This window comes from Pyrenophora tritici-repentis, chromosome 3 (assembly GCF_003171515.1).
Source record: "Pyrenophora tritici-repentis strain M4 chromosome 3, whole genome shotgun sequence".
In the NCBI taxonomy this organism is placed as follows: Eukaryota; Fungi; Ascomycota; class Dothideomycetes; order Pleosporales; family Pleosporaceae; genus Pyrenophora; species Pyrenophora tritici-repentis.
In genome coordinates, this window is record NC_089392.1 from 2,708,776 (window position 1) to 2,728,557 (window position 19,782).

At 50.5% G+C, this 19,782-nt stretch overlaps 12 protein-coding genes across 12 annotated transcripts; 9 read left to right on the plus strand and 3 right to left on the minus strand.

Annotated features, from left to right (window-relative positions):
• Positions 1–332: 332 nt before the first annotated feature.
• On the plus strand, positions 333–587 carry PtrM4_084120 (uncharacterized protein; the record flags this gene model as incomplete). Its single annotated transcript, XM_066106608.1, has 2 exons — positions 333–351; positions 412–587. 2 exons carry the CDS (start codon positions 333–335, stop codon positions 585–587), a joined length of 195 nt encoding a protein of 64 aa, XP_065963546.1.
• A 283-nt stretch (positions 588–870) lies between these two features.
• Positions 871–2,067, plus strand: PtrM4_084130 (Retrotrans-gag domain containing protein; the record flags this gene model as incomplete). The annotated part of the gene is made up of 1 exon (XM_066106609.1): positions 871–2,067. The coding sequence occupies one exon, from the start codon at positions 871–873 to the stop codon at positions 2,065–2,067; it is 1,197 nt and encodes a 398-aa protein (XP_065963547.1).
• A 48-nt stretch (positions 2,068–2,115) lies between these two features.
• PtrM4_084140 (uncharacterized protein) lies at positions 2,116–6,877 on the plus strand (the record flags this gene model as incomplete). The annotated part of the gene is made up of 4 exons (XM_066106610.1): positions 2,116–5,676; positions 5,930–6,542; positions 6,595–6,633; positions 6,684–6,877. 4 exons carry the CDS (start codon positions 2,116–2,118, stop codon positions 6,875–6,877), a joined length of 4,407 nt encoding a protein of 1,468 aa, XP_065963548.1.
• Positions 6,878–7,684: 807 nt separating this feature from the next.
• PtrM4_084150 (TT-ORF1 multi-domain protein) lies at positions 7,685–8,065 on the plus strand (the record flags this gene model as incomplete). The annotated part of the gene is made up of 1 exon (XM_001940285.1): positions 7,685–8,065. One exon carries the CDS (start codon positions 7,685–7,687, stop codon positions 8,063–8,065), a length of 381 nt encoding a protein of 126 aa, XP_001940320.1.
• A 681-nt stretch (positions 8,066–8,746) lies between these two features.
• PtrM4_084160 (Atrophin-1 domain containing protein) lies at positions 8,747–9,471 on the plus strand (the record flags this gene model as incomplete). The annotated part of the gene is made up of 2 exons (XM_001940284.1): positions 8,747–8,770; positions 8,851–9,471. 2 exons carry the CDS (start codon positions 8,747–8,749, stop codon positions 9,469–9,471), a joined length of 645 nt encoding a protein of 214 aa, XP_001940319.1.
• Positions 9,472–9,909: 438 nt separating this feature from the next.
• Positions 9,910–11,258, plus strand: PtrM4_084170 (COPIIcoated-ERV multi-domain protein; the record flags this gene model as incomplete). Its single annotated transcript, XM_001940283.1, has 3 exons — positions 9,910–9,991; positions 10,103–10,657; positions 10,711–11,258. 3 exons carry the CDS (start codon positions 9,910–9,912, stop codon positions 11,256–11,258), a joined length of 1,185 nt encoding a protein of 394 aa, XP_001940318.1.
• A 656-nt stretch (positions 11,259–11,914) lies between these two features.
• PtrM4_084180 (uncharacterized protein) lies at positions 11,915–12,992 on the plus strand (the record flags this gene model as incomplete). The annotated part of the gene is made up of 2 exons (XM_066106611.1): positions 11,915–12,529; positions 12,969–12,992. 2 exons carry the CDS (start codon positions 11,915–11,917, stop codon positions 12,990–12,992), a joined length of 639 nt encoding a protein of 212 aa, XP_065963549.1.
• A 1,192-nt stretch (positions 12,993–14,184) lies between these two features.
• On the plus strand, positions 14,185–14,526 carry PtrM4_084190 (uncharacterized protein; the record flags this gene model as incomplete). Its single annotated transcript, XM_066106612.1, has 1 exon — positions 14,185–14,526. One exon carries the CDS (start codon positions 14,185–14,187, stop codon positions 14,524–14,526), a length of 342 nt encoding a protein of 113 aa, XP_065963550.1.
• A 404-nt stretch (positions 14,527–14,930) lies between these two features.
• On the minus strand, positions 14,931–15,633 carry PtrM4_084200 (LepB, Signal peptidase I; the record flags this gene model as incomplete). Its single annotated transcript, XM_066106613.1, has 2 exons — positions 14,931–15,493; positions 15,555–15,633. The coding sequence occupies 2 exons, from the start codon at positions 15,631–15,633 to the stop codon at positions 14,931–14,933; spliced, it is 642 nt and encodes a 213-aa protein (XP_065963551.1).
• Positions 15,634–15,863: 230 nt separating this feature from the next.
• On the plus strand, positions 15,864–17,287 carry PtrM4_084210 (Cupin-8 multi-domain protein; the record flags this gene model as incomplete). Its single annotated transcript, XM_066106614.1, has 3 exons — positions 15,864–15,922; positions 15,976–16,028; positions 16,257–17,287. The coding sequence occupies 3 exons, from the start codon at positions 15,864–15,866 to the stop codon at positions 17,285–17,287; spliced, it is 1,143 nt and encodes a 380-aa protein (XP_065963552.1).
• Positions 17,288–17,380: 93 nt separating this feature from the next.
• PtrM4_084220 (uncharacterized protein) lies at positions 17,381–17,872 on the minus strand (the record flags this gene model as incomplete). Its single annotated transcript, XM_066106615.1, has 1 exon — positions 17,381–17,872. The coding sequence occupies one exon, from the start codon at positions 17,870–17,872 to the stop codon at positions 17,381–17,383; it is 492 nt and encodes a 163-aa protein (XP_065963553.1).
• A 109-nt stretch (positions 17,873–17,981) lies between these two features.
• On the minus strand, positions 17,982–19,450 carry PtrM4_084230 (uncharacterized protein; the record flags this gene model as incomplete). The annotated part of the gene is made up of 2 exons (XM_066106616.1): positions 17,982–18,264; positions 18,369–19,450. The coding sequence occupies 2 exons, from the start codon at positions 19,448–19,450 to the stop codon at positions 17,982–17,984; spliced, it is 1,365 nt and encodes a 454-aa protein (XP_065963554.1).
• Between the last annotated feature and the right edge of the window lie 332 nt (positions 19,451–19,782).

The following is a 19,782-nucleotide window of genomic DNA, read 5'->3' on the forward strand; positions in this document are numbered from 1 at the left end:
CCTACGGCTGCTTATTGGAGGCGTTGGCCCCATAAACCTTGTAACGTAGTCATTATCAAGAAAACCATGGTTTTTCGGTATTAGGAAGTAGGTTGAACGCTATGACCCAGGCACCACGTTTACCGTCTTTGCAGATCTAGGTCTACCCCAGTGAGTCACTAACTGATCTCAGATCATGCCGTACACAGGAGGTGTAATCGACAGCCATAAAGGCGGCAGTGATCTTGTCCTTGCGTACCAGAGCATTTTTGGAAACCACTTCCTTTCCTTCCCTATAAACTCTTTCACTCTTCACACTAGAAGATTTTACAAGGATAAGAATGTCCAATACCATGCGCGTTGCAATAGCAGGTAAGGCAATCGGCTTAGGAGCCTGAGATATGCAACGATTTGACATCTAATAATCCATAGGCACCTCTGGCCTGGCACTACTAATAGCTCAGGTGCTCAATAACTCTACCAGTCACCAATTGGTCATCCTTTCGCGGACGGTGAGTGCTTACAAATGGACATGCATTCCCTTCCTCAACGCAAAATATGACGATTCTAAGACGTGTAACGGGCTGAGCCTCGAGTCACATGACTAGGCTGCTAGCCTAGTCGCTTCCCCGGCAACGTGAGGGCCGTGCGCCAACCCAAACAAAGCAGGCTCGCCGCTTGCGTCTTACCTTCTTTCTTCATCTTGACTGTAAATAGCATCTGGACTAGGTAGCTGGAATACAGTCCCTACAGACCGTTCACATACAGTCAAGATCAAGAAGAACACGCAGAATACGCAGAACACGCAGAACACGCAGAACACGCAGAATACGCAGAATACGCAGAATACGCAGAACACGCAGAACACGCAGCAACCAAAGCACCGCTATAATGAGCTCCCCCGGGGATACTGACATGACGACGAACGATTCGAACCAGCTGTTACAGTCGCTACTACAGAGACTTGAAGACATGAGCACTAGGATGGAGAGGCTGGAAGCACCATCGCACGAGCTACCTCAAACGCCTGGTCACAATACAGACGCCACCACTGATCCAACGCCAACCTCCGAGACTTCGAACACATCTGTGCCTATAACCCCAAAGCCGCGGCACAGCTTACCCCACCCGCCTACGTTTGGTGGAAACAAATCACAATGGCGAGGATGGAAGCTAGAGATGGAGGGCAAGATCGAAGAAGACGCGCAAGCTATTGGAAGCCTAAAAGCTCAGCTACGCTACGTCTACATGCGTCTTGATGGGGCAGCGAAAACCAACGTTACAACATACTACGAGATACAAGTTAAAGAAGAATCGCCAAACCCTTTCAAGCTGCTTGACCGCCTTGAACTCCTCTACGGCGAACGAAATCGGAAGGAGAAAGCCATTCAGAACCTCTACTCTATACGCCAGAAGGACGACGAGACGTTTATTTCCTTCTATCCACGGTTTGAGAAAGAGATGGCCAACGCTGACGCAGAAAGCTGGCCTGAGCATACGAAGATATCCTACTTACGCAAGGCATTAAGTGGTAGGATAAAGGATAGGCTTGTTGGTACATCAGGAGCAGAAGCAAGCACATACGCAAGGTTCGCTCAGAAGTGTGTAGATCTTAGCAACGACATGGAGTTGTTCGGCCAATGGACGAAAACAACCCGCCGTTACGGTAGCCGAACTGCTGAAAATGCACTAACCTATGAACCACCAGCAAAATCAAATAATGCCACGCTCACAGCAGTTTCCCCTGAAGACATGATGGAATGGGAACCTACGCAGCCTACAACTACCCAAGTGAACGCTGTCGGCCTCCGCGGCAAGACCAACATGAATGGATATCCATCTAGGCGTCCCGAAGACCGAGAACTTATTGGAAAACGAGCAAAATGGGTCAACCAAGAGGAAATCGATGCTCGACGCCAGGAACGACGCTGCCTCCGATGCGGCCGCAACAATTGCCGAATAGCTACATGCCCGTTAGCAGCCGCTCTACGACCAACTCACGTTAGCGTCAAGACAGCAAAGAGTACTGTGGTCACCAAGGCAGCTGTAGAGGAGGAAGATCCAGAAGACTCCGAAGCAGAGCAATAGGAACACGCGGCAGCTCAGAAAGAATGGAAAGAGACCGGAAAGCAAAAGATGGATAGCGATCCCTTTGTACTGGACGTTAGACTTAATGGAACTGACTTTGTCACTGGACTTGTTGACTCAGGTTGCCTTTGCTATTCTGCCATTAATGAACAACTCTTTCGATCTCTGAGACTGCCATCAATCAAGATAGCCCCGCGTCAGCTAGAGGAAGCAGCTGGGAAGAACGCAGAACCAAGTACTGTCCTAGATACAGTTACTTACGCCTCGATAGACATAGACGGCCACCAGCAGAAACGCGTCTTCTTCTACGTTGTACCTGGCCTAACTTACGACGTGATCCTAGGAAAGCCCTGGTTAGAAGATGCCGACGTCACAATTTCGGCCAAACAAGGCTGCCTAGATATCGGCGCGTCAAACATCCGCGCATGGAACCACAAGAAAGCGTCATACAAGCCACCACTAATGAAGGCTACTCAGGTGATGGCTTCCGCATTCATGGCGGAGGTGAGAAGAAGCCGTAGGAAGAACAAAGGAGACGGTATTGCGCTCGACACTGGACTGTTCGCTGTTTCCATCGCCGACATTGAGAAAGCTTTGAAACCGCGCAAACGATCCGATCCAAAGACGAAGCTCCCACCCCAGTACCACCAATGGCTGAAGGCTTTCGACCATTTCCTAGCTGAGAAACTTCCCCCACATCGTAAAGGCGTTGATCTCCACATTGAGATTGAAAAGGATCAAGACGGAAACGAGAAGACCATTCCATGGGGTCCGCTCTACGGCATGAGCCGAGAAGAGTTACTAGTGCTTAGGAAAACTCTCACCGAGCTGTTAGACAAGGATTTTATCCGCGCAAGTAACTCTCCCGCAGCTGCACCCGTCCTGATGGTCAAAAAGCCAGGAGGGGGCATCCGATTTTGCGTTGACTACCGAGGCTTGAACAACATCACCAGGAAGGACCGTTACCCTCTGCCTCTATTCACAGAAACACTGAGAAATGTAGCTAAAGCTAAATGGTTCACAAAACTTGACGTTATCGCAGCCTTCCACAAGATCCGTGTGGCCAAAGGAGAAGAATGGAAGACAGCTTTCCGAACAAGATACGGCCTATTCGAATGGCGGGTTGCTCCCTTCGGACTAACAGGAGCACCAGCCGCATTTCAACGCTACGTAAATGGTGTTCTACAGGATTACCTTGACGACTTTGTTTCAGCCTACGTTGACGACATCTTAATCTACTCGTCAGGATCGCTTCAGGATCACAGAGAGAAGGTTGGAAAGGTTCTTCAACGCCTTATAGACGCTGGACTGCAGATTGATATCGACAAGTGCGAGTTCGAGACTAAACGAGTCAAATACCTCGGGTACATTGTGGAAGCAGAAGTGGGCATTCGAGTTGATCCTGAAAAGATTATCGCAATCCGCGAATGGGCTACACCAACGTCAGTTAAGGCTATCCGAGCATTTATTGGTTTTGCCAACTTTTACCGAGTTTTTATACCAAACTTCTCGGACATTGCTGAACCGCTTATCAACCTAACTAAGAAAGAGATGGTTTTTCATTGGGACGAGGCTTGCAATCAAGCATTTGAAACGATTAAGGAACTTCTCATTACAGCACCAATACTCGGCCATTTTGATCCAGAGAAGGACACCTTGGTAGAAGCCGACTCCTCAGGACATGCAACTGGCGGCCTATTACTGCAGAAGGACAAGAACAACAACTGGCAACCCGTTGCCTACTACTCAAAGAAGCACTCACCAACAGAGGCCAATTATCCAATTCATGACAAGGAGCTTCTAGCTATTGTTCGTTGCTTAGAAGCATGGGCTCCTGAACTACGTATGGTTAGGAAGTTCACAGTTCTGACGGACCACAAGAACCTTCAATACTTCTACCGCGAACGACAGCTGTCTGAAAGACAAGTACGTTGGTCAGAGTTTCTCTCACGATTCGACTTCTCCCTGGAATGGAAACCTGGAAAGACTATGGGAAAACCTGACGCCCTGTCACGACGAGAACAAGACCTACCCGCCAACTACGACGATGAACGAATACGGTCTCGATTTATCCGTCTTTTCCAGAGCAAGCACTTGCAGAGTGTTCAAATCCAGTCCCTGTCGTCCGAGGAGATTGACTTCACAGAAGAGATACGCATGTTTGAGGACCAGGACATGCAAAATCTCTGGCACCGAAGCCGCCAAGAGGATGAGCTTTATCAGGAGCTCACTACGCTGGTAGCAAACAAGGAGCGGAACCTCCCTACCAAACTTCAGAAGGAGAAGTCAGTGAGTATAGCAGAATGCACCCTGGACGAGAGAGGCCTGTTGCGATTTCGAGACCGGATATGGATCCCTGACTGCGAACCACTTCGCACACGAATTATTCAAAATATTCACGACTCGCATATCACCGGCCATCCTGGACGAGATCTTACCTACTCAATCTTATCAAGGCAGTTCTTCTGGTCAGGTGTAGCAAGCGACGTGCGACGCTTTGTCCGTAACTGCGAGATTTGCGGGAGGAATACGATATGGAGAGAGACAAAGAAGGGCCTCCTTAAACCGCTACCGATCCCAGAACGTATATGGGGAGAACTTTCAATCGATTTTATTACGGACTTGCCGCCATCTGGACGCGATGACGCAACGAACTGCATGGTGGTCACTGATCGGCTGACAAAGGGAGTTGAACTGGAAGGCATGCACGATATCTCGGCAGAAGCAGTAGCACAACGGCTTTTAGAACGGCATTACCCTATTCATGGTATTCCAACGGCAATTACGAGCGATAGAGGACCACAATTCGTCAGCGATCTTTGGAGGCATTTCTGTAAACTCCTCAGCGTTGAGCAACGCCTGTCGACTGCCTATCATCCGCAAACCGATGGTGCAACAGAGCGAATGAACCAAGAGATTGAGAAGATGATTCGAATCTGGGCCACCTACACGCAAGAAAATTGGCTAGCACTTTTACCTATCGTTATGGGAGCAATCAACAATCGCGAGGCCTCATCTACTGGCCTAAGCCCCTTCTATTTTATGCACGGATATCACAATGAACCCATTCAGCTGGTAGAGGATCGAACTATTCAGGACCGACCAAAGAGAGACGGCGAAGCACTGGCAGAAGGCTTCCTTAAAAGACTCCAAGACGCAACAGAGTGGGCCCAAGCTGCGATCGCGATAACACAAGAGAAACAGCAACATCAAGCTAACAAGACAAGAACAGCAGCGCCCCAATACAAGGAGGGAGACTGGGTGTTTTTGAACCTTAGAAACGTGAAGACAACACGACCTTCCAAGAAGCTAGACTGGTTGCATGGAAAGTACAAAGTCTTGAGGCAGGTCAACTCCCACTCTTATCAACTTGACGTTCCGGGGAAGATCCATCCTGTCTTCCACGTAGACCTGCTTCGCTACGCGCCTAACGACTCTCTCCCATCGCAGAAGGTTGGAGACACTCAGCCAGGGCCTATACTTGTAGATGGAGACGAGTTATGGCTGGTTGAACGTATTCTGGGCGAACGCACAACAAGGCAGGGAGGGAAAGAAATCAAGGAGGCATATGTGAAGTGGGTGGACTATACTGAACCGACATGGGAACCTGTGAGTAACGTACTAAAGACTGACGCTTGGAGGAAATGGAGAAAACTACGCGCTAAAGGGAAAGGAGGGGGGTAATGTAACGGGCTGAGCCTCGAGTCACATGACTAGGCTGCTAGCCTAGTCGCTTCCCCGGCAACGTGAGGGCCGTGCGCCAACCCAAACAAAGCAGGCTCGCCGCTTGCGTCTTACCTTCTTTCTTCATCTTGACTGTAAATAGCATCTGGACTAGGTAGCTGGAATACAGTCCCTACAGACCGTTCACAAGACGAGCCAGCACCAAACTAGCCTTATAGCGTCCGGTTACAATTGTCAAACCGTCGACTACAACAATGCTGCTTCCCTTCAACATGCATTGATGGGTGTTGACACTGTCATCTCCACAGTCATGGGTAACCCTCAACTTCGACTCATCGAAGCGGCTATACAATGTCGGGTGCGACGTTTCGCACCCGCTGAATTTGAAGGTCGGCCAAGCCTAAGAGCTCAAAATGAGCTACTCGATCGTAATCACAACTCAGCGTTGGCCTTGCTAGAGCATTATCGGAGCCACATGCAATACACGGTCTTCGTTTGCGGCATACTGTATGAACGGTTCTCCGTGAACGGAATGATGTCTCACCGGATAGGATCCAGCACTGGTTATGGTCATGAAGGTGGATTTATCGCCGATCCTCGGCAAATGACTGCAATGGCACCAATATATGACGCTGCGCAGAACCCGTCCTGGATATGTCTGACTTCCGCATACGACGTAGCACAGTTCGTGGTACGAGCCATCGATATGCCCGACTGGCCTATCGAGATGAGCATGTGCGGTGAACGCATGACTGTCCACGATCTGGTAGAAACTATCAGAGCTTGCAGGAGTATGTTTATCCATCGAAGTGTTGCTATGCCTTCTCACTGATCTCTGATTAGATCGACCATGGGCTAGCATTGATTACCAAGCCCCTGCGAGTATGAAATCATTTTCGACTTTTATTTGCAACTACTAATCAATTATGCAGACCTTGAATATCAGATAACTATGGCTCAGCTCGGCGGAGACATCGCCGGGCAGAGGCGGCTCGCCCCGCTTCTTGCCACAGCAGAGGGTCTTTATGACTTTGCAGTACCGGCATACCTCAACTCAGTCTTCCCAGACATTCGGGTGACCCGCTTCCAAGCCTGGTTCTTGCGAAATTGGGCTTCCATTCCTTGAGACATTACTTATGGTGGACATGTTCCCTATATAGCTGGTTGTGTCCTCGAGACGTCCGGACTCATCAGCCCGCCGGACTTGGGCAACAAATGCCGAAATTCTATCAGAAGGAGTTCCGTTCCTCTTAATTCACGCCTGAAATCTCATTTTTTGCTATCTAGTGCGTTACTAGACTCAGCGCCGTGACGTGTCACATTGAAGAACAACCCAGCACAAACACAGATCATGGGAATTTTTTGTGAAAGAACATTATCAAAGTCTATATTCTCACTGGGTATACTTGCCAGCGTGCTAGATAATCAGGCAGATTTAGGAGGATGCCGAAGATTCGGGGGGTTGCGAAGATCATGCATGGTTCTGTCGCACTAGCACAACCACACGCGACACTCGCACTCGCGGTCCCTAACCCCTTCAAAGCACAGACATGAGCACTAACCAATTTTGCAGAAGGATACCCGATGATCGATGTGAGCAAGGCCCGCTCTGAGGTTGATAGAAATCTTCGTTGCGGTATTGCATCAGAAGTACGTCACTGGTGGGGCCAGGGCTCCCCGCTACGATAATAAAAGTCCAACGCGTCCACGGAGTCTTCTTTCCAGTGTCACAACCACAAATTAATTCGCAATTTAACATCGAAAATCAAACCTTTCTCACTTTCAACAAATCTTCCACATCAAACTTGTAAGTAAGAGATCCCATGGCGGTTGGCGCGAGGTTTTGAAGTCTGCATCCCTGACTTAAAATCCCAACCATATATCCCTGTAATGAACATCCTATTAACATATGCAGAACACAATCACATTCAAAATGGTCTCTTCTCAGCAAGGCTACGCTCCCACCACTGTCGACATCAAGGGTAACCCCGAAGCCGTCAACGAGGCCCAGTCCAACCTTCCCCTTCCCGACCAACCACCCGTCGCCTCAGACTTCAACTCCTCAGATGCCCGCACCGTAAACGTCGGCTCTGGCGGCCAAGAAGGTTCCTTCGCCTCCGGCGGCGGTGCCATCCGTGAGCCCGCAGTCGCTGTCGGCGGCCCCGCTGCTCGTGAGGCTAAGGACGGTCTCGGTGGTCTCCCCAACGACGCCGTCTCACGCGAAGCAAAGGACCACTCTGGTCTTGCAGACACCACCGGCAAGGACTACGGATACCCGGGCAAGAACGACCCCAGCTCCGGTATGAAGCAGTAGAGAGTCATTGCAAAACAGGGGGACAACACTTGAGATACCCAGACCCCGAGGGAAAGTGGGATTGAAAAGTATTTTCACGATTATGAATGGCTGCTGTCACTGCGCTCAGTAGCTTGGACCTGCAAGAGCAGTGTTCATGTACAATTAGATGAAATGAATGAATGACGAATGTAAAATTTACTTGCTGTATTTACTGCGCAGTGTTGTGATGTTTGAAGTGATAATCGTCTGTCAGGCGCAACAACATCGTCATACCAGCGTAAGTCCGTAAAACCGGAAAGTTGGTCACAAGAGCTCTTGGTCGAGAACTCGCACCTTGTGTACCTGACGCCATGCCGCCATAGCAGCCGCAATATGCACGAATGCCCAATTCTAGTAATCCGCTATGTGGATCACCCTGCCGAGCATCCGATCGACGTTGGCGCTTTGACATTTTGGGAGGAGGGTGGGGCTGGTTAAGGCTGAGGTGACTATTTGACGTCAAGGATACGCCACAGCAGTTGGTCAGTGTGATGGAGGGAAGACGTATATGGTATGTAGGATACATAGAAAAGGCTGGATTGAAGGTTTCTCTCACTGACAATACAACACCGCACTCTACCTGACCGTACTTGTTACTGATAATCGACTTGATCAAATTGTACGAACACTTGACTCTCGATAAGTAAACGAACTACCAATATGGCATCTTCATACGGAACAAAGGTATGCGGTTTCTTACGGCTTCCACATCTCGACCTTGCCACGTCAACATCTCAATTCACCATACTAACCCCATTCCTCAGGTCACCAACGACCCCGAAGCCAACAACCGCATCAATGAGGCCGTCGGCACTGTAACCTCCGACTCTCTCGCAGGCGAATCCCTCAAGAACTCGGGTTCCTTCGGCGCCGGTAACCCTAAAGCAGGAGCCACATCACAGCCCTCATCTTCCACTACCACAAACACAACCGACACCTCTTCCGCCACCAAGCTCCCCTCAGCTACTAACTTTGAAGAGCGCGAGGCGAAACAAGGCCGGACCGCAGACCAGGAACTAAACGAAGCGAAAGGCTACGGCAAAGAAGCTGGCAGAGGACCTACCTACGCTACACCTGGTGCTACATCATCCAGTGGAGGAGCAGAAAGCCAAACCAGCTATTCCGGTTCCGCGCCTACAGGCTTACAAGCCGGCAAGAACATTGACCCCAACGTTCTTCAGCCCAAGGGAGCGAACCTAACGGAAGACAAGGACATGAGCGGTGAGAGGAAGTATCCAGAGGTTGGGACAGAGAATGATCCGGCGAGGGCGCATGAATTGAAGTTGCAGAAGATGGATGCGGTTCCTTCAGGTGTGTCGAGCAGGAATGATATGGCGCAGGGTGGGGATAGCAAGTTTAGTGGGCTGGGGGATGCGAGCGCTTGAGGGTGTGACGAGGTTGATGGGGAACTACGGGGTATATGATTGCAGAATGAAGTCGATTGAGACTTGATGAATGAATGAATGAAAACGCCTTCATGAGATGAAGATACCCGTTCAACACAATTTAGTGATGAACTCTGTGATGAAAAGGGTTTGTTCGTGAGGGCCGAAAGACGTCCCACCAAACGCGCCATCCCAAACGGGCCTCTTCCGCGGGCGCACGGACGCGGGCCGTTGCACCAGAGTTCAAGGTGGCCTTTCGCGACGGCAATTCTCACACCCCGGAATCTGACAACGTCGCTCGTTCTCCTCCCACGAATTTCTCCCACACCCTTTTTTTGCGTTGCAATTCCTTTCGTTTCGACTGGGGCTTTACCATTGCGATTGGGGTTTACAGACCACCGTTTTCTGTATGCGCGACTGAACTGCTAGGTACCCAGCATGAACGGCTTCGGGGATGGGCATGGTGACGATGCGTTTGGGCCTGCGAAGGGCGGAGTTGTGTCGAGTTTTGATGCTTTTCGTAAGTCTGGAATTAGGAGGGTTGTTTTGTGTGTTGGTGGTGGAGAGAGTTGAGCTCTTGCGATGCTATCCATACTTCACGATAAGAGATGAAGCTAACGATTATACTTAGCCAAAACCAAGAAGACATATCTGGTCCAAGGCCGCAACTCCTCCGCTTGGACGGTAACGCTCATCTTGACATGTATCTACTTGTCATGGTCCGAGATATCGCGCTGGTTAGCCGGCTCAACGTCGCAATCCTTCTCCGTCGAGAAGGGTATATCTCACGACATGCAACTAAACCTCGATGTCATAGTCGCCATGCGCTGCGCTGATCTTCACGTCAATATGCAGGACGCAGCCGGTGACCGCACACTCGCCGGAGAGCTTTTGCGCAAGGATCCCACTTCATGGTCGCAGTGGACTGGCAGGAATTTGGAGAGGGGAACACATGAACTGGGTATTGATGCCGGCAAGGCACAGCCCTGGGAAGAAGTGTGGGATGTGCATGAACAGTTAGGCAAGGCGCACAAGAGGAAGTTCAGTAAGACACCAAGGATCCGCGGCGAGACGGATAGTTGCCGCATCTACGGTAGTCTGGACGGAAACAAAGTGCAAGGAGATTTTCACATTACCGCCCGAGGCCACGGATACATTGAATTCGGTCAACATCTAGATCATTCATGTAAGCCGCGCCTTCCAGCCACAGTCAAAAAGTTTACTAACAAGATGCCCCAGCCTTCAACTTCTCCCACATCATCCGCGAAATGTCCTTCGGCCCCTACTACCCCTCGCTCACCAACCCCCTCGACGCCACAATCGCCGTAACCCCCACCCCAGACGACAAATTCTACAAATTCCAATACTACCTCTCCATCGTCCCCACAATCTACACCGACGACCCCTCCCTCATCCCTCTCCTCGAACTCGTCGGCTCCACCAGCAACCACCCCGGTGCAGCCTCCATGTTCCATGGCGCCCATGCCATCAAAACTAACCAGTACGCTGTCACCAGCCAGTCGCACAAGGTGCCTGAGAACTACGTGCCCGGTATTTTTGTAAAATTCGATATTGAGCCCATCGTACTGAGAGTGGTCGAGGAGTGGGGTGGCTTCTGGAGACTGATAGTCACCTTAATCAATGTTGTTAGTGGGGTTATGGTTGCAGGCGGGTGGGCATGGCAGATGTTTGAATGGGGTTGTGAGGTTCTGGGGAAGAGGCGGCGAAGAGGGGATGGCGTGGGTGTTTTGGGAACGCCGAGTGTGGAGAAGACGAGTTGGGAGTAACGCGTGTGTATAAGAGATAAAGACTAGAAGTGGAGTAGTGGGGTTGCATTATGGGAGTTTTTTTTTGCTCTTTCCTTCTACATATGGGACGAGTTATGTGTTCTGGCTTTTGCGTTTGTAGATGGAAAGTTATGAGTAGAACATTGTCCATGTTTTTCGCATTTTCAAATCGTGTTTCGGTGTCTGTGATGGTTGAGGTTAGTGTAGTTGGTATGTGATTTTCCCCATCCCCTTTTGTCGTGTGGATAAGACTGATCCCTTTGGATCTAATAGTTAACGCTTGATAACATGGCCATACTGAGACGCTTCCATTCTCGAGGTCGCCTGGAAGGTGTCGCTCACCACCTCCTGCAATCTTGTTTTTGACACGTCATTGGGAGACCCTGGTTCTAGCATTTTCCTTCTTTTTGCGGTAATCACAACCTTATTCCCAATCTGCTCCTGCTCCTTGGTTTTCTCCTGGGCTCTGATAGGCTACTTTTCGCTTTCGCGCTAGTGGGTGATGGTAAGGTCTATGGCTCATGAAATGGCTCACTGCTTCACCACCCTGAACACCAGCTAGCTACCACCTTTTGTCTCCCAAAAGCATTCATAACAACTTTCCTAAGGCAATCATCGCATCCCACACAGAGTCTTCGGCACCACGAGACCCCAACATGTTTACCCTACGGACCCAGTTAGAATTTTACATGGCCGGCGTCACACCCATCGACACTAGCACCGATAGCAGTGACGAACAGGATGATTGCAGCATCTGCCTCGTGTGCCTTGAGCAATATGTGGTAAAGATAGTCGTCTGCGGCCACAAGTTTCACACTTCATGCGTACTGGGATGGTTCGAGAAGAACGCGCCCTGTACAGGCACAAAGCGAGGAGTATGCCCAAACTGCCGACGCGAACTCTACGAACCCGATCCAGAGTCTACGCGGAGAGAAAATCTACCAAATATACCCCCATCCAGTTCTAGTGTTACGTTCCAAAACCTGGACGACATATTTTACGCATTGGATGGGCTACCGGGAGTCTACGATTCTCGGGGCGATGGATTCAGTTCCTTTCTCGGACCGCCTTCGTCGCCATACCTGTTTGAGGAGACTACAAGATCACTACAGGACCCTGGTTATGGTTCTCCATTACCCATAATCATGCATCGTGTAGCTGCCGCTCCGACTATGAATACAAGTTTCACGCCACAGTCCAACGAGATAGTTGGGGATACCATAGCTGCAACCGCCTCAATAGAAGGCAGAAGACACGCTCGTCAACTAGCAGTACCACCATTCTCATCTCGCGCCACACCACCACTTCCGCCGCTACTACCCCAAGACGCAATGTCAAACCATAACCCCATCTTCCCTAACGTCCAACACCCATGCCCCCAAGTCCCTGAAAGCTACACCTACCTCCCCAACCAAACCCCACAAAATAACCCAACCCGCCTGCGCCGTCTATTCGATATGACGATAGATTTGCTGGCACACTTAGATCAAACGAGGCCACAGCTGATAAACGAACGTGAAGTTTTTGAGCAGCTACGCAATCATGCTGTCAGAACGCTAGGGCTACCAGGCCAACAGCACGCATCCCGCACTAGAAGTCGGCAGCTGCTTGAGCCGATACGTTCGGCCGTCATTGACACGGATCCCGAACCCGTTTTTGAAGAAGGTTATATCTTCCCCAGATCTTACTATGATCTCACTGACGCTATAGTTGAAAGACGAAAACTCCGACTAACTAGAAACTCACTTGATCGCTTTCATTTTGCAGTCATTAGGAGACATGGAGTAAAGCATATCATGAGAGTAGATCGCAGGCGTAACTGGCAGTCTAATGATGATGACGATGATTGGCATAATGTGAGTTATGGGCCATCGTTTGCTATAATTTGCTTATTAGGAGTTGGTGTATTACTTTGGACGCTTATGATTGTTTTGTTTGGACTGGGGATTAGGCATTCTTGTGGCTGGATTAGAGGAGTTGATGGGAGAGGGAAATGAGGGCTGTTGGGTTTTCATTGTGCCAACTTTTGGAGTTGAAACGGCCTGGGTAGATCAAAGCTGATCAGGCCCAGGTAGACCATTATTACATGGTTATAGTCTTATGCGAAATTATTCAACCGCTTAGATGCAGTTCAAAGGTCATTTGATTGAGGCGATGAGCCTCTTGTCGCCCGGTACGATATGGGCGTCATCCGTGTGATATGAAATACTTGACATACTAATGTACAAAGGCCATTCTAGGCGACAGATATACCGACTGGGAGTGGAACAAAGTGGTTTGACCACCTGTCGCTGTCAAATATTTGATTTCACCCAGTTGGCAGAATGATACTGTGTACCAAGTTTCATGCCTTCGATGTGAGAATGGGGTAGAGGGTGACAGATAATAGTGGGATTTCCACCCGTCTAAGATCACTGCGGGAGAGTAGAAAACGACCTACAACTTCACAAGACGAATAAAGTTTTTTTGAACATAGATGAAGATATGTAGACACTGTAAAACAACACTAAAACTATATTGTGAACTTTCCCAATTGGCTCGTACAATGTCCCTCAAACTTTCACAGCAAATGCAATACCAGCCCCGAATCCTGCGAGGCCTTCACAGAAGTCCCACACAGCGCTGTACATAAACACCAAATTGTACACAATGCAGGACTCTGAATTCTTTCGAATATATAAGCTCTACCCTCCACCCCCTCTATAAATCATCCATCCACTCAACTCACAACAACAACGATGGATTCAATCAACCAACCTACAGCCCTCGCTACTCCCGCTACTCTCGTCTCACAGGCCGAGTTTTTCGAGGTAGGCCTCGCCGGTATCCCCGCTCAACCTGAGGATTCAGTCTGTAGCATCTGCTACGAGCATCTTGACCAGTTCGTCGTCCAGCTGACAGCATGCAACCACACATTCCACACGACATGCATTGTGACCTGGCCACCCATGGACAACTGAACAACACATGTCCCTACTGGCGTCACGAGCTGTACGATAGAGACCTTGAGCTTGCTGTAGTAGAGCGACCGGTTCCCGTCCGTCAGCGCACGATTGTAGATATGCATGATCAATGGCTTATCCGACTGCGGAGACTGATTCAGCAGCAGGGTCGTTTAGATCTTGAGATCCAGCGTCTGTTTGAACTTCGAGGGCCAGATGGTTTCGATGGTGAGAATGCCTCTCATCTCGATCGCGTGCTTGAGGTACAACATGGTGTAGAACTCCAACTGCAGGCCATGGCTCCCGCTTTTGAGGAAGATAGTTAAGATCTTGAAGATGACGAAGAGCAGAATCGTTTCAATGACGAGGCTTTCATCAACCACATGTATGCCATTCACCACCCCGAGGCTTCTGGCAATTAGGGGATGACAGCTTTGGATCGTGGTTGTTTTCGCAATGTTGACACTAGTCTGAGGTACTACACCTCGTTCTAAGTGGTCGGTGTTGTTTTTGCCACTTCTGCAAGTTTGTTATGTATCGATTTTGTTGAATTGAATATGATCTTTTCTATAGAAATTATGTGTCCGAATCTTGAAGTTTGTAATTTTGCACAGTGATGTTTTCGCCGTACCTGCGTATGTACCCAATCTGCGTGATATCAGTAGCAGTTTCGATGCTCAATCGCAAGAGAAAATCTCACTGCCTTGCCGTATGTACAAAAGTTACAACTCTACGGCACTCGACTGCCTGGTGTAACAACCCACTCCCTCTCCTCTCCCACCGGGTCCACAAGATCCGTCTTACTCCCCACCCACTTCGCGTCCCGAAGTGGCATAACCACCGCAAGAACCTTGCTCTTGATAAGCCCCAAAGGCAACGGTCCATACAACCTACTATCACGGCTCCACTCCAGATTATCCCCCTGTACCCAACAATGCCCCTCAGGCACTCTAATCAACTCCTCTTTGACCATTGCGAACTTTCCCTTCGTATCCTCCTCAAACTTATCATCCTGCTGGAGGCGCGCATGGGACACCACGCTAACAAAGTCCCCGGGCATACCAATAACGCGCTTGCAACCCCTCGTATTGGGGAAAATAGGATGCACGTACGTCACCACATCGCCGACTTTAATACCGCGACCGCGGCGGTGCAGACTAGAGTATATGATGACGTTTCCTCTCGGGGGCATCGTCGGCATCATCGAGATGCCGTCTGTGGTTTCGAACCAGCCAATGTATCGTGCAAAGCAGTGGCGGAGAAGGAGTAATTGTACAGCAATAACACTGCAGCCTTGAGGAGTATTGTTAGTGGGAATGAAGAATGGCGGACTTCCGGGGACCTAACTACGTACGTGCCAAGGCATTCACATTGAAGAGCGGTGTCCCGGATCTATTGGGGAGGCGGTGGAAAAACGACCATGGTAGCGGCATTACGCGGGATATGTAGAGCTTCGTTATCGCTCTAGCATATTTGGGCAGGTGTTGGGTTTATGCGTTTTCTTGGAAGCAGGTTGCAATGGCTGCGCGAGCGCTGTGTGTGAGGTGCGGGTGCGATGATGTGGGAAATCTACAAAGCTGGTGGTATTTCCGACGCTAAGAACTTAACTCCGTGGGGTTATCCCACTTCGACAAGTTTGCGTGACTTGATAGGAACATCGAACATGTTGCAGGGCGAAGATAAGATTGTAGGGCTGAACAGTCTGGAGCAGGCTAGATTACGGTAAGCGCTGGTTCAGGTAGTCCTCTATGGATGTCATGCTGATATCGTGCGAGGCCTGCACCAACTGGCTTAGACAGCGAAGCAACATTGCAAGATGCTGTAAAAGGTGCTTCTACTTCTCTTTTTCAGAATGAATTTATCTTCCATTATGCATTTTTTCTCCTCTCTCATGTTCTACGTTACTCGAGAGCAAGCCACTATCAGGATAACTTTGGAAAACAGAAAACTAGTCACGACAGCGCACGCTTTATCCAATGTTATTCATATGTTTTGTCCTACTACAAGCCCATCATATCAATTTAAACATTTCTGTCCTATCCTAACACTCGAGTAGATCTGATTACGACCTACCATGACCTCAATCCCACTACAATTCCCACCCTAACCTCACCCCCCTCACCCCTCGAGTTCCTCCGCCACATCTCCCGCAACACACCCTTCGTCCTCCGCGCCGGAGCCTCTGACTTCGCCGCCTGCAAAAAATGGTCCACAGTCTACCTCACAACTGTAATGCAAGACTCTCTCGTAAACGTCGCCATGACCCCACGAGGAAATGCCGATTCCGTCATCCCCCTATCCTCACCAGACACCACAATCAACAGCAGCAGCAGGAGTGCGATATTTGTCAAACCCCACGAAACCCCCCTGCCCTTCCCCATAGCCCTCACCGCCATCCAGTCCCAAGAAAAACAAGGCTCAGCCTACACCGGCCCAACCCACTACCTCCAAACCCAAAACGACAACCTCCGCCACGAATACTCAACTCTCTTCTCCGACGTGCCCGCCTCCATCCCCTGGGCGCGAATAGCCCTCGGAACCGAGCCTGACGCTATAAACTTCTGGCTTGGGAACTCGCATTCCACAACTGCGCTGCACAAAGATAACTACGAAAATATTTACGTGCAAGTCCTAGGGAGGAAACATTTTGTGCTGTTGCCGCCGGTGGAGGCGGCTTGTGTAGCAGAGAGGGAGGTGCTGGCGGCGACATATGCAGTCAAACATGGGGATAGGAAAGACATTAGGAAAGAAGATTTGTATGTCAAGATTGATAGTCCGGAGGAATATGTACCATTTGCGACGTGGGATCCGGATAACCCCAGTGTAAACGCTACACCGTACAGCCATCTCTCGTGTCCGTTGCGCGTTACGCTGCAAGAGGGGGATGTGTTATACCTGCCCGCACTGTGGTATCATAAAGTGAGTCAGAGCTGCAACGATGAGGGGATCTGTTGTGCTGTAAATTACTGGTATGATCTTGATTTCAGCGGCGGGTTTTGGAGTATGGCGAATTTTATTAGGAGCGTTGGGTTGGTTAGTATGCAAGAGGAGAATCATGAGGAGAGAGAGAGAAATGGGCAAGACTAGACTTTAGTCCGTACCCTAGGAAAGGGGTTCAAGCTCCTGATTTAAGGATATTAATTAACCAAAACCCACCCACACGGTTCATGCCAGAACTATCTAATCCCGTATCTTAACTTTGATACCCACACCCCTCGCGCTCTCCCACACGCTGTCGCTGACTTTGATCGGTAACTTCCTCCCTTTCAACCGCTGGTCAATCAGCCAAAGGCCAACGACAAACTCATACCTACTAAGCCTGCCGACTCCTCTGCTATCAACCAAGTCCCAGACTTCTTCCAATACGTGTGTAGGCAAGCGACTTCGTGTCCAAATCTCCTGGACACAGAGGTTCAAAACATCCGCTGAGGGATCGTCGTCAGGTAATGTGGACGCAGACGGGGGTAGATAAAGGCCTTTGTTTGCCGCCCATACCCCCTCATACCGTTTCCGCTCTCGTTCTGTAATCTGATCGCGCCATCGCCGCCTTGTACCTTCATGATGCTTGTTCGGGTGTTTCCGCCCTTTGATGCCCATGATGCGGGTCCCCTTTTTCTTGTACTTGTCAACCTTGCTGTCCTCATCATCCGATGACGAAGGCTCTTTGCGCATAGTGGTGCGCATCTTGCCTGTGTTTTTCGGTGGTGATTGCTTCTGCGGTGAGGGCGAACGATGAAACGGCGAGTGATGGTGGTGATGTTTGCGGGGCGGGAAAAGCGGCTCAACCGACATTGGACGTGATGCTGGAGAAGCGTTGCGCGAGTGAGATGCCAGGGCTGCACCCATTATCGCACTCGAAAGTGACTCTCCGGTCATGTGTTGTGTGATCTGCTTGACCGATTCGCGTTGATAGTTGTTGTGATATACCGACGACGATGCGCTTCCTGCAGTTGATGTTGGCCGGCGAGGCGGAGAGATATTTTGGCGTCGCGTTGGAGTCGGGTTCTGGCTCTGCGTACGTGGTTTCATCTGGATCGGTGCGGATGGCTGGAGTTTGCTGGCTGCTGGGGCCAAGTCAGCCTTCCGTGAGGCTGCTCGCCGAGGTGGTGGTAGGCTGGGCTTGGACTTCTCTTTCTCCTCCTCTTCTTCCTGCTCCTCCTTGGCCGACTTGAAAGATGAAGGTGACGAGGGCGACATGAGACCTTCTCCTGATGTAGACACTCTCCGTTTCTGTGCAGAGGTTAGCTGTGCCTGACTGGATGCTTTTCGTGATGGTGGTTTGGGCGGTGCAGAGATTGCTGTCTTGATGGGCGTCAATTGTGCTGGCTTCTGACTGATGCGGGGAGACTTGACGGGGTCCTTTTGAGGTGTATTAAAGTATGCTTGCTCGCGGACGCTATCGATGTTTGGCGATGACAACTGGACAGCAATGTTCGGCTTTGGCTTGACGGGCGGTGGCGTATGCGTCCTGGTCCTATGCAATGGCGCAGCGTCTTCTTTTGGCTCGGGAGGCATTCTGAATGCGCGCTGTGGCTTGGGCGATCGAACCGGAGGTGGGGAGTCTCGGGTGACGTGTAAGGGTGCGGCAGGTGTACTTGTCGGGGTGGTAGGTCGTTGGGCTTGCTCAAACATCTTCACCAAAGAATTGGTAGGCGGTATAGGAGTATCGTCGGTGGTCTCATGGTGTGGTTTTGGCCGTTGAGCATTGGCAGCAGCAGAGTGTGATCCCAGACTATCTCTCCTCTTCTGGGGCTGCTGAGCGGGCTTCTTGTGTTCTAACCTCGCCAGCACGTTTCCCACGCTCCCAGACGGAGGCAGTGCATCCCGATCATCCGTCTGTTGTTCGCCCATAACGGATGTTACGGCAGCCTGGCGTGTCGGCCGCAGAGGGCTGTGTCGGGCAGCTGCAAGCCGAGCCGCGATATTGGACGGGGAGGATATGCGGTCGCCGTGATCGTCAGGTACGCCCAGGGAGCTGGAGCTGTCTGACTTGGATAGGTTTGGCCTGGTGCCGCCTACCGAACCGCCAGTGTAGTTTCTCCGCACGGATGCAGGGCTGCGTGTTCCGACTCGGGTGGCCGCAAGCAATGCCCCATTATCTCCGCCTGTGTAATTCTTCACCACCGGCTTGGGTTTCGGGCGTGGCTTCGAGAAGGCGAGCGAAGCACCTCGCAGCGCGGCATCGCGGACGTTGTGCTGCGTATCGCCAGTCGACTGCGGAACCCAGCCTTGATTACGTGCCGAGCTCATTTACGGTCCATTGGCTTTGGTGGCTTTGGCGGGCAAGAATGACGTATCTAAGGCACGATGAGGTCGATAAATCCGATAAGCTGACCCTATGGTGCAGGAAGTAGCAAACGATTAAACGGAAAGGAGCCCATGTTTCCAAGATTAGCACTGCTAAGCACTGGCATTGCGGCCGAGTGAATTATCTCCACAGTCGCATGGATGAGTGATGATGCGCTAACCGGATTCGGAGGCCACTCATCACGTGAGCACGTGCAGCGCTAAACGCGACCTGCCAGGCAACCACTGCCCGCACTTCAAATACATATTGTCAGCGCATCCAGTGTTTCCTCTTT